The sequence below is a fragment of the Mustela nigripes genome, chromosome 2, assembly GCF_022355385.1.
Source record: "Mustela nigripes isolate SB6536 chromosome 2, MUSNIG.SB6536, whole genome shotgun sequence".
Taxonomy (NCBI): domain Eukaryota; kingdom Metazoa; phylum Chordata; class Mammalia; order Carnivora; family Mustelidae; genus Mustela; species Mustela nigripes.
The window spans coordinates 10,319,519-10,332,387 of NC_081558.1; the positions used below are offsets into that span (position 1 = coordinate 10,319,519).

The window sequence follows — 12,869 nt, forward strand, 5'->3', positions numbered from 1 at the left end:
AAAGAAAACACCTTTCAGAAAGTGGTTGATTTTCTGTTTCCAGAATTGCTGTTCTTCTTCTCTTCGATCTGCCGATGGATTTTCAGGTGTTTGCAATCTTTAGATAAGCTATCTAGCTGATCTCTGGCTAGCTGAAGCAGTCTCAGCTTGCTACTTCTCCGCCATCTTGACTCCTCCCGCATCCATGTCATTGTAAATGGCAAGATTCCTTTCCTTTTGATGGCTGATTGCTATTCCATTGTATCTATAGGCCACATCTTCTTTATCCATTCATCTGTCGATGGACATCTGGGCTCTTTCCATATTTTGGCTATTGTAGACATTGCTGCTGTAAGCATTGAGGTGCATCCCCATGACTTTTTTGAGTGAGGCATATCCTTGTGCATCTTTAGACTTAGAGGAATGTTTCAGAGGTTTTCAAAATTTGTTATGGTCCTTTGGTTCTCCAGTATTTCCTTTTAAAACGCTGGACAAATTCTTGTTGATCCAACTTAAAATCATAGGCCTAGACAGTTGGTGATGTGAGAGTAGTTTGCTATTGGTAACACCCTAGAGTAGGCTTCCCTCTCCCTCACAAATTCTCAGTCAAATCAGATAAATTTAGAGAGCAAAAAGTGAGAGGACTACGAGTTAGAAAAAAGTATTGGTTGTGTTCTAGGAGAGATGATGAAGCTTTTAATGGAGCTCCAAAAAATAGATCTCTCCATTGTCTTTGGTGTTCTTTCCTTTTGGCTGCTGCACCACTGGGCTCCAAGTAAACCTTCCCAGATTTCCTTCTCTCCAGTCTTCCTGAGGTTTAGTAAGTTCTTTTGGATAGACTATATTCAATTTGTTCTGTAGTTTTGGGTAATTGCCAGAGTTTTGAAATAGGTGGTTTTCATTGTTCTGTGTGTATTTTGTTGTCTTAAAAGGAGAGCAAGTTCCCCAAGGTCCTTACTCCTCCATCAGGAAGTCAATTCCCAGGACTTTCACTCCTAAGCACAACATGCTACTAAAGCTTATGTTCACCTACATCAGCTGAGCTTTTTCAGGTGTCTTTCATGTACTTCAGTTCTTTCTTGCCTACATTCTTCTTTCTTCTTTCTTCTTCTTCCTCCTCCTCCTCCCCCTCCTCATCCTCTTCCCCCTCCTCCTCCCCCTCCTCTTCCTCCTTCTCTTATTTATTTTATTTACTTATTTATTAGAGAGAGAGAAATAGCAAGAGAGTGCATGAGCAGGTGTAAGGGGCAGAAGGAGATGGAGAAGCAGGCTCTCTGATGAGTAGTCAGTCCAATGCTGGGCTCCATCTCAGGACCTTGAGATCATGACCCAAACCAAAGGCAGATACTTAACTGACTGAACCTTCGAGGCTCCCCTTGCTAATTTTCTTTTTAGTCTATACTTCAGTATAGACTTTGGTTGTTCTGAAATGGACTTGCACACTCTCTAGTGTTCTGATAGGCTCTGCTCACTCTACTTTATCCTAATGTAGGATCAAAAGTGAATTTTGTCACTGTGTATCCATAAAACCTTCAGCAACAGTCCTAATCTCTCTATGCATTAGTTACCAATCTGTGATCATAAGAGAACATCTGATTTGTGCCGTTGTTAAAAATAAATTGAATAACTTAACAACCAGAGACAAATAACTCAGTTTAGAAATGGACAAAATAGAGAAGTCAGTTGGGGGAAATCAGAGGGGGAAATGAACCATGAGAGACTGTGGACTCTGAGAAACAAACTGAGGGTTTTGGAGGGGAGTGCGTGGGGGGATGGGTGAGCCTGGTGCTGGGTATTAAGGAGGGTACCTATTGCATAGAGTGATGCATAAACAAAAAATCTTAGAACACTGAAAAAAAAAAGTTTAGATTAAAAAAAGAGGGGGGAGGCAAGATGGCAGAGAAGTAGGAGGCACTGTTTCAACCAGTCCCCTAAAGTGAGTGGATTATCTACCAAAGAACTCTGATCACCCATGAAATAAGCCTGACATTAGAATTATACACTTCTGGATCTCTATGGGGGCAGAAGACACCAGTGGACAGGTAAAGCGGAGTGGGAACTCTGATATCAGAAGATAAATGAAAGGGGGAGGGAGCCACCAGAATCAACTCACTGGAAAGTAATATACCTAAATTGGAGAGTGCCTTGTGATTGGGGACCAGCATTAGCTTGGAATCTGGTTGAAAGCACTCAAAAAGAGCAAAAGATCTTAAGGGGAAATTGGTGGAATCCAGCAGTTAGGGACAGGGGCTTAAGCCCATGGACCCAGGATGGCCACTGCTGGTGCTGAGCCAGAGAGAGAGCAGCAAAGTCAGGTGTTGGTACCTGAGCTGCAGGCACATTTGAGAGTGTCTGGGTGGCAGCGTGCATGAGAGAGTCTGGTGTGGACACTAGCCGGTGCTCTCTAGAACCACAGCCTTTTGTACTCTGCACATGCACTGTGTGAACAGGGTCTGAATCATGCTCCACACCCTCCCCTGAGAGAGGTCCATGTAGGCACTAGCCAGCACTCTCTAGGACTGGCAAGAGTCTGAACACTCCCAGCCAGGGCCAGCAGAAAATCTCAGTGTGCTTTCTCTGGTTGGGACCTCTCTGGCTGGACCTGCCCAGACAGCAGTAGCACAGGTAGCCACTGGAAGCCAGCTCTCTGGACTAGTACTTCTCGTGGTTTTGGTAACACTGGGGTAGAAGCGGGAGCTCCTGCGACCCCTAGACTGTGACTGGGGACCTTCTCTGCTGACAGCAGAGGGGGAGTTTATGTGCTCTGGAGCACCCAGAAGGCTTCTGAGACAGAGGTCTGGGTGCAGTTTGTTTTCCTCTAAACCTCCAAAGAACTGCCAAAAGCTGCCAAAGGGAGAAAAAAAAATGGACAAAATAAGGGCAGTTGTCTGGCTCAGTTGTTGGAGCATGTGATCTTGGGTTGTGAGATTGAGCCTGTGGGGAGTAGCAATTAGAGAAATAAAAAACTGGAAAAATGGACAAAACATTTTAAAGACACATTTCTATGGGGCACCTGGGTGGTTCAGTGGGTTAAGGCTCTGCCTTCGGCTCAGGTCGTAATCTCAGAGTCCTGGGATCGAGCCCCACATCAGCCTCTCTGCTCAGCAGGGAGCCTGCCCCCCCTCCCTGCCCCGGTCCCCTGCCTCTCTGCCTACTTATGATCTCACTCTCTCTCTCTGTCAAATAAATAAAATAAAAAAAAGACACATTTCTAAAGAAGATGTTTAATTGACCAATTAGCACATGAAAAGATGTTCAACAACCTCAGTCATTAGGAAAACGCAAGTCAAAAACCACAATTGAGATATTAATGTATACCCATTAGTGGAAATGGTTAGGACAGACAAAGTGCATGCAAGGATGTGGAAAATTTGGAACACTCACACATTGCTGGTTGGAATGTAAAATAGTGCAACCACTTGGGAACATGGCTTGACAGTTTCTCACAACTGTTTAGGATACAGCTACCAAATGCTAGGCAAATGGAAACATGTTCCCACAAAAACTTGTACATGAATGCTCATAACAGCATTATTCAAAATTGGAAACAACTGGAATGTCCATCAACTGATGAATGGATGAACAAAATGTGACATATCCATCCAGCGGAATATGACTAAGCTATGAAAAAGAGTAAGGGATATTACTCATCCATAAAAACATGTTGCACTGTGAATGAACTTTATGAGCTTGATACTATCTTAAAGAATCCAGTCATGAAAGACCACATACTGCACGATACCACACATGTAATATGTTCAGAACAGGCAAATCCATCAAATGAGACAGCAGAGTAATGGTGCTCTGGGTGAAGGATGGGGAGTGGAGTGTGTGGAGGTGAGAAAATGTGACTGCTGATGTGAGTGAAGTTTCTCTTTGAGGAGTTGAAAATGTCCTAAAGTTAGATGATGATGCTGGTTGCACAACTCTGTGAATATTCTAAAGATCACTGAGCTGTATAGTATAAATGGGTGAACTTTGTGGTCTGTAAAATATACCTCAATAAAACCATGAAAACTTTAAATACTAAGTTGGTAGGTTTGGCAGCCGATGGAAACCAATTCAAATGAACAGTGCAAGAAAGGCTCCTTAACGCATGTTAGGTTCATAGGACTCTCAAAATCTGTAGCATGTTTTTGGTCTTTGCTTCAACACTGCTTATCTCAGTAACATCATTCAATGTCAGTATCTTAGATGAAAATACAGTTTCCTTAGGGAATCTTCCTTAATGATCCTAATCCCTCAGACTCCAAACTAAGCATGACATCCAATGATACATTCTCACAGTCTCATACTTTTGTTTTATTGTTACAGTATGTTTAATTGTGTGTCTCAGGCTCCATGTGAGATTTGTGGGTTTTACGACCATGTTTACTTTCTTTACCACTGTATCTTCAGAGTCAATGACAGAACCTGTCATGAAAGAGTCACTCAATATTTGTTGATGAATGAATGAATGAATGAATGAATGAATTTATATAGTAGTTCTATATTCCTAAGGACTAAAGCATTTTTTTTTTAACTCTCTCTCTTGCTCAGCTGCTGGCTCCACACAGGAAAGAGATTTATATGGAGCTTCCTTGGACCAGTTTGTGCCATCTTCTCTGTGAGTGATGACATCACAGCATCCTTAATGATTAACCGGGGATCATTAGAAAAGCAGAATTTATTTATTTACTTATTTATTAAATTTATTTTTTATTTATTTTCGGCATAATAGTATTAATTATTTTTGCACCACACCCAGTGCTCTATGTAATCTGTGCCCTCTATAATATCCACCACCTGGTACCCCAACCTCCCACCCCCCCACCACTTCAAACCCCTCAGGTAGTTTTTCAGAGTCCATAGTCTCTCATGGTTCACCTCCCCTTCCAATTTCCCCCAGCTCCCTTCTCCTCTCTAACTCCCCATGTCCTCCATGCTATTTGTTATGCTCCACAAATAAGTGAAACCATATGATAATTGACTCTCTCTGTAGAAAAGCAGAATTTTAAGAGGGGTGACAGGAGCAGGCAGGTCCCTGATTCTCACAGCATTGTTTGGTTTTCTAAGACTGCTCCTAGAACTACAACCTCTAACACTGTTGCTTGATATGGAAATGACTTAAATGTGGAATTGATGTTGCACAGGCTAAGATACAGGTCACAGACTGAAATTTTATTCAATAAAGCTTCTGTGGTTTCCTGAAGGTCAATTTAGTTTTCTTTCTGATGACCCTCTGGATTTTGAAAAGCAAATTGTCATCCTTGAACAGTGATGTATCCACCCTCCAGAACACAAGGTAAGATGAAGAAGAGAGTGACAACCCCACAAACATGTGTGGTACTAAGGACAAAGCCATGTGCCTCAGCAGCCCCTGACACTTCTTTGTGGGGTCTGCTGAAGGGACCTAGAGTAGAGAGATGCATTTGTCCTTTTATGGCAGCTGGCTCAGATTCAGTGGTGTGCTGCTGACAACCTGGCAAAATGTTCTATTCTTTTTTTTTCCAGAGAGAGAGCCTGAGAGTGTGGGGAGGGGAGGGCTGAGGGAGAGGGAGAGGGAGATTTTTTAGCAGGCTGTATGCTTAATGTGGAGCCTGACATGGGGCTCGATCCAACAATCCTGAGATTATGACCTGAGCTGAAATCAAGGGATGGACTCTTAATGGACTGAGGCACCCAACACCCCTGTTATATATATTTTTTTAAATTTATAGATTTTTTTAAATTTACAATGCAATTTAATTACCATTGTCACATTAGCTAATATCTCTATCATGTCACATACTTATCATTTCTTCAAGTTCCCCTGTTATATTTTTAACCCAAATTTTTAATTCCCTCAGCAACAGGAAGAATTGGCATTGGTTAATAAACATTCTTTGGACTTTTGCCAGCAAAATTCTTACGACAAATGTGCAGGGAACATTTATGTTCCAATGAAGCACTTAGAAAAACCTGTGACTGCTTTCACAACCCAGCCTAGACTTCCACACCCTACTCTTGGTTGGGGCTCCTTCTGATCCCTCTTCCATTCCTCTCTATGGAGAAAATAAAATAGTCAATGCCAAATCTTCTGAGAGGCTTCAGCAGTCCTTTGCTCCAGCAACCTTTGTGGAAATTTTTGCTTTTTCTTCCATGTTCTTATTATTACCCTTTCCAAATGAAAATAGAAATCTTCCTTGGCTAATTGAATTATTTATTTATTTATAATTATGTTAATCACCATATAGTTCATCATTAGTCTTTTTTTTTGCCTTTTTTATCTTTTATTTTTTTATTATATCATTTTATTTTATTTTTTTCAGCATAACAGTATTCATTATTTTTGCACCACACCCAGTGCTCCATGCAATCCGTGCCTTCTCCAATACCCACCACCTGGTCCCCCCAACCTCCCACCTCCCACCCCTTCACAACCCTCAGATTGTTTTTCAGAGTCCATAGTCTCTCATGGTTCACCTCCCCCTCCAATTTCCCTCAACTCCTTTCTCCTCTCTAACTCCCCATGTCCTCCATGCTATTTGTTATGCTCCACAAATAAGTGAAACCATATGATAATTGGCTCTCTCTGCTTGACTTATTTCACTTAGCATAATCTCTTCGAGTCCCGTCCATGTTGACAGAAAAGTTGGGTATTCATCCTTTCTGATGGAGGCATAATACTCCATAGTGTATATGGACCACATCTTTCTTATCCATTCGTCTGTTGAAGGGCATCTTGGTTCTTTCCACAGTTTGGAGACAGTGGCCATTGCTGCTATAAACATTGGGGTACAGATGGCCCTTCTTTTCACTACATCTGTATCTTTGGGGTAAATACCCAGTAGTGCAATGGCAGGGTCATAGGGAAGTTCTATTTTTAATTTCTTGAGGAATCTCCACACTGTTCTCCAAAGTGACTGGACCAACTTGCATTCCCACCAACAGTATAAGAGGGTTCCCCTTTCTCCAATCCCCTCCAACACATGTTGTTTCCTGTCTTGCTAATTGTTTTTTTAAAAATTTATTTATTCTTAAAAAAATGTTTATTTATTCTTTTAATTTTTCCAGTGTTCCAGAATTCATTGTTTATACACCACACCCAGTGCTCCATGCAACATTAGTTTTTGATATTTCCACAATTCATCATTTGTGTATAACACCAAGTACTCCATGTGATCCATGCCCTCTTTAATACCCATCATTAGCAATCAGGGAAATTAAAATTAAAACCACTTTGAGATACCACCTTACACCAGTTAGAATGGCAAAAATTGACAAGTCTAATTGAATTTAAATTAAAAACAAGGATGGTTTATAAAAAAACTCACAGAAAATATAAATATTGTTTTTGATATTTTTTGTAATTTTAAATTTTTTATTATGTTCAGTTAGCGACTGTATAGTACACCATTTGTTTTTGATGTGTTCAGTGATTCACTAGTCGCCTATAACACCCAGTTGCCTCTGTTATTTTTTAGTGCCCTGGCCCCAGCACAGAGCCTAATGAAAAAATGCCTCCTCAATAACATTGAATGAATGAAATTCAGGATCTCCAGGGAGCATTATAAAAGTTTTGAAACTTACATTATGAAGTATCTCTATCCTCCTCATTCCAAATCAAAACTCCACCCTGGTGCCTTGTGGCAATTTTTTCTCTAGTGGATCACAGATTGTAAAGATCAAAGCTGATCACCAGTTAGTCTGAGAACTGAGTACCAGCAGGGGAAGAAAGGAGAATCCATGGGTAAAGATGAGAATGGTTGTCATTTTATTGCCCTGGGTGCATCTTGACTTCCTTTCTCATCCTACCCAGAATGCTGACATTTAAAACCACAGCTCAACTCATCATCTTGGGCTTCACATGGTGCCTGGGCATCCTGCAGGTGGTTCCAGCTGCCCATGTCATGGCTTACCTCTTCACCATCATCAACAGCCTGCAGGGCTTCTTCATCTTCTTGGTGTATTGCCTCCTCAGCCAGCAGGTACCATTGCCCATTCCCACCCAAGATTCCTCCCATCCTTACTCTCCTCAGGGAGCTGACCCAAGCATGCTTTGCCTCTGCAGGTCCGGGAACAATACAAGAAATGGTTCAAAGGGATCAGGAATAGAAGAGCCGCGTCTGAGAAATACACACTGTCCAGCAAGGTCATGTCTGATTCTTCCAGACCCAGCATGGTAAGGTCAAGCATTGCTCCTAGAGCACTTCACTAAGTGATCTGTTTTAGTATATGCTTGTCACACTGAACAAGTTTAGTGTGTAGAAGATGATGCCCTGGGGTGGCTCACACTTGGTTTGCTTTTTACTCTTTATCTATTAATTTAATGTTAGTAATTTAGCTGTTAATTAATTATTAACTTTTGGACTGCTCTGTGAAGACAGTGCTTTCACTTGATCTTTGGATCCCATCATCTGTGTCTTCTCAATTATCTTTAATTATTAGCAATGGCCTTTTTTTTTAAAGGGTTGTTTAAGAATATATTTTGCAACTCTGAAAAACAATGTGAGGGGTTTGAAGTGGCGGGGTGCGGGGTGGGAGATCGGGATACCAGGTGGTGGGTATTATAGAGGGCACGGATTGCATGGAGCACTGGGTGTGGTGAAAAAATAATGAATACTGTTATGCTGAACATAAAAAATAAAATAAAATAAAATAACTCATATGTTAAAAAAAAAGAAGAATATATTTTGCAGGTGCCTGGGTGGCTCAGTGTGTTAAAGCCTCTGCCTTCGGCTCAGGTCATGATCCCAGGGTCCTGGGATCGAGCCCTACTTCGGGCTCTCTGCTCAGTGGGGAGCCTGCTTCCTCCTCTCTCTCTGCCTGCCTTTCTGCCTACTTGTGATCTCTCTGTCAAATAAATAAATAAAGTATTAAAAATATATTTTCCTCCTTAGGGAACTGTGTTCATCTTACCTCTTACACATCAACACTCTCATGAAACACCTGCTATTTGGCAGGCATGGCTACTAAGTAAATAAGAATCAGTGATCTGAAGTGGCAATGCACATTCAACTCAGGCTACAGTATCCTATCCTTTTCTGGTACACCCATCTATATCTCATAGTCACTGAGAGCAAGTCTCAGAAAGGCAATCATGGGGGCGGTTGATGTACATATTTAGAAATTAAACAGAAGTGTTAGCCAGCGTTTTGGACTTTGTTATAAGAATGCCTGATATTTACAGCATCCTCCAGCCACTGGGAAACCAGGAAGGAAAAGCAGTAATGACATGGGAAAATTTGTGGGGATGGTTATATGGAACCACACTTACTGGCTCAAATTGAACCAAGTTCTTTACCTGTGGTTTCTCACCTCTTCCATTTTCTGTTAAAGACTCCCCTGAGTCTCCCTTCCCATCTAAAGGAGCCTATTCTGCTGCCAGAAAGTCCTCCTGCATGACTTTGTTCACCCAAACTCCATTAGCACTGGTTCTGCCACTGAATCTTCTGTGTTCTCCCCCTTTCTGAACAAATGTTCTCATCACCTGTTTCACAGAGAAAATAGGAGTCTTTATGATGACACCTTGTGAACTATATGCCATTGACCATACCAGCTTGCATCCTGTCCACATTCCTAGATCATTACTGCAAGTTTTTATGTTCCTCTAGGAAGAGTGCTTCCACCTGCTCTTTGGATCCCATCCTTCACACCTTATACGTACGTATAACTTATATGTATCTTTAAGTTATTGTTCCCATATTTTCCTGTCTCTCTCCTTCCCTCTGGCACCATCTCAATAGTATTCCTTCTATAGTCCTGGAAACATGTTTAGTTGTCTTCTATCTTAAAAACACATACTACTTGCCTCCCCTTTAGCTACCAGCCAAGAATTGATTTTTCTGTCTCCATTTCCTTGCATAAAACTTACTCCCTCTTCCCCAAACCCTTACAAATACGGTTTCTTCCCCCATTATGCCACCCAAACAAACATCTCTTAGACCTACAGTGATCTCCATGTCCCTAAAAGTTTTCTCAGCAACTTTTGACATCCTTTATCACAAAACACTTCATCCTTATGCCGTGTAGGTTCTACTCACACACCCTTCCACATCATTCTTCCATTCTCTCTAACTTTCTTTTCTTTGTTTCCTTTATAATTCCATTGAATGGATCAGCTCCAGAACAACTTCAGTCATCATTAAATTCTTTCATCCTAGACAATAGCATCTATTTTTTAGATTAGACACTGGGGAGGGTATGTGCTTTGGTGAGTGCTGTGAAGTGTGTAAACCTGGTGATTCACAGACCTGTACCCCTGGGGATAAAAATATATGTTTATAAAAAATAAAAAAAATAATAGATTAGTTATAAATAAACACAAATGACAGCCATGTATATTTCTCTAGCTCTGATCTCTGAGATCTAGAGTATTTCCAGGTTCTTATTTCTTATGTCTTAAAGACACCTGAGCCTCCCAGTAGAAGACTTGCAATCTCTACCCCAGTTTAATTATTTCTCATGATGTCTTTCTCTCTCTTGATGGTCCTCTATCATCCTGTGACACTAATCATATCATAAAAGTTACTCTCAATAATGATTTTATTTCCTACCACACCCTATCCATTATCCATTCCTTATCATTTTTATTTTCTCTATATGTCTTCAGTCTGTCCTGCTGACTCAGTCTTCATCACCCCTCCTTAGAAGGCTGCCATCTTTATTTGGCTGAGCAACTGCTGTATCCTAAATGACCACGCCTTTCTACTCTTGCCAGCTTCTCATGCATACGTTACTCACAATTCAGAGGGAACTTTTCAAAACACAAATAAAATAAAGTCACTCCCTTTTTAAAAAAAAATATTTGTTCAGTTAGCCACTCTATAGTACATCATTAGTTTTTGATATAGAGTTCAATGATTCATTAGTTGTACATAACACCCAGTGCTCATCACAATATATGCCTTCCTTAATACCTGTCACCCTGCATGCTCAGAGTGGAGTCTGCTTGAGTTTCTCTCTCCTCTCCCTCTTCCCCCTTATTGCACTCTCTCTCTAAAACTAGTTTATCTTTGCTGATAACAACATTAGGGTTCACGTGCCCCTTCTTTTCACTACATCTGTATTTTTGAGGCAAATACCTAGTATTGTAATTTCTAGCTTGTACAGCAGCTCTATTTTTAATGTCTTGAAGAACTTCCATACTGTTTCCCAGAGTTATATGCAACTAATGAATTGTTGAACAATACATCAAAAACTAATATACCATTTGCTGGCTGATTAAACATAATAAAAAATAAATAAGTAAATCTTTTTAAAAAAGCATAAACATTTATCTTACAGATCTAGAAGTTTGGAGTTTCAAATGGGTCTTATGGGAGTAAAATCAAGGGATCAGCAGAGTTCAGTTCCTTCTGGAGACTTTAGGAGAGATTTTTTAAAATTAAATTAAAAATTTTTATTAATTTATTTATTTTCAGAAAAATGGTATTCATTATTTTTTCACCACACCCAGTGCTCCATGCAATCCGTGCCCTCTATAATGCCCACCACCTGGTACCCCAACCTCCCACCCCCCCACAACTTCAAACCCCTCAGATGTTTTTCAGAGTCCATAGTCTCTCATGATTCACCTCCCCTTCCAATTTACCCCAACTCCCTTCTGCTCTCTAACATCCCTTGTCCTCCATGGTATTTGTTATGCTCCATAAATAAGTGAAACCATATGATAACTGACTCTCTCTGCTTGACTTATTTCACACAGCATAATCTCTTCCAGTCCCATTCTAGGAGAGTTTTTAATTTCTCACCTTTTCCAGCACCTAGAGTCTGCCTGCTTTCCTTAAATCATGTCTCCTTGCTCACTGCAGTATCTTCAAATGTCTCTCACTCTCATTCTCTTTCCTTTGCTTTTGTCAGTTGTATCTCCTTTCCTGACTTTGACTCTCTTTCCCTTAAAAAGACCTTAGTCATTGTACTGCCTCACTTCCCATCTGAGATACTTAATTTTATCTCAAAGTCCATTTTTTTCCATGCAGAGTGACATGTTCACAGGATCCAGAGATGAGAATGTGGGCATCTTTAGGAGAATCATTACTCTTTCTACTGTACATAGTTTTGGTTTGCCTATTGTAGAACTACTAATATCTGTCTGGTATTATTGTGTTTGAGTAAATATCAACCCCCCTCTCTTGAGATGATCTTCACAGTGGAGAAAGAGAATTTCTGTGAGAAAAATAGCAGCAGATAGCCAATGAAGGTGTCTAAAATGCAAGTCATCTGATCAGCTGTTTCTACTGTCTATGAGCAAATGACCAAGCAAATCCATTCCTTAGTATAGTTGTATTTTCTCCTGTCTTGTAAAATTTGGTTCCTCTGGTGTTTAAAGATATAGGAGTATCTCTTACTCATCCTGGCATGTCTTCTCTGGCTTCCTGAAGACTTGTTCAAGAAAAACACAATAGTTCCTCTTACATTCAGTTCTGAGTAATTTCACATAGCATCATTTTTATAAACTTATTGTGTAGAGATAAGCATGTGAAGTTGTCTAACTCAAACACCAGAAATAACACTAAGCTTTCTATAGACCCAGGAACAAATAACTCATATTGGGGAATGGAAAGGACAAGGGGGGGGGGAGGAGAATTAGTTTTTTTTCCTTTACATTTTAGGTAATGACAACATGTAACATTTCCAATCTTGTGTTAATTTCCCACCTACCCTCTTTCATTTCTCTACACATAAAGCAGCATTTCACAAACCTTGAAGCAGAGGGATCAGGACATACATCTTGAAAGAGACAGATAATTTTTTTTCTTTAGCACATTTCATTGTTCTTATCTTCTGTAACTTGGGGGTTAGGATTTGTAGGGAGATGAGGCTTCTGGGGAAGACCAGGGTCTTCCCAAATGTGATATGGTATGGCCTTTGATCTTCCTCTGACATATTCACCTGGCAAGGAAATTTTTTGATTGAAGGCCTCATTA

At 40.5% G+C, this 12,869-nt stretch overlaps 1 protein-coding gene across 4 annotated transcripts in view; it reads left to right on the top strand.

Moving 5' to 3' along the window:
* Positions 1-12,869, top strand: part of LOC132011078 (adhesion G protein-coupled receptor E2-like) — a 49,495-nt gene that overhangs the window by 35,798 nt on the left and 828 nt on the right. The window contains exons 15-19 of one of the 4 annotated variants that reach the window (XM_059389222.1): positions 4,519-4,585; positions 5,172-5,263; positions 7,760-7,928; positions 8,012-8,122; positions 9,555-9,603. In XM_059389222.1, coding sequence (XP_059245205.1) covers positions 4,519-4,585; positions 5,172-5,263; positions 7,760-7,928; positions 8,012-8,122; positions 9,555-9,603 — 488 coding nt within the window. Of the gene's footprint in view, positions 1-4,518; positions 4,586-5,171; positions 5,264-7,759; positions 7,929-8,011; positions 8,123-9,441; positions 9,506-9,554; positions 9,604-12,869 lie in introns of those variants that run through there. The other 3 variants (XM_059389224.1, XM_059389223.1, XM_059389225.1) reach the window with 3 other exon arrangements.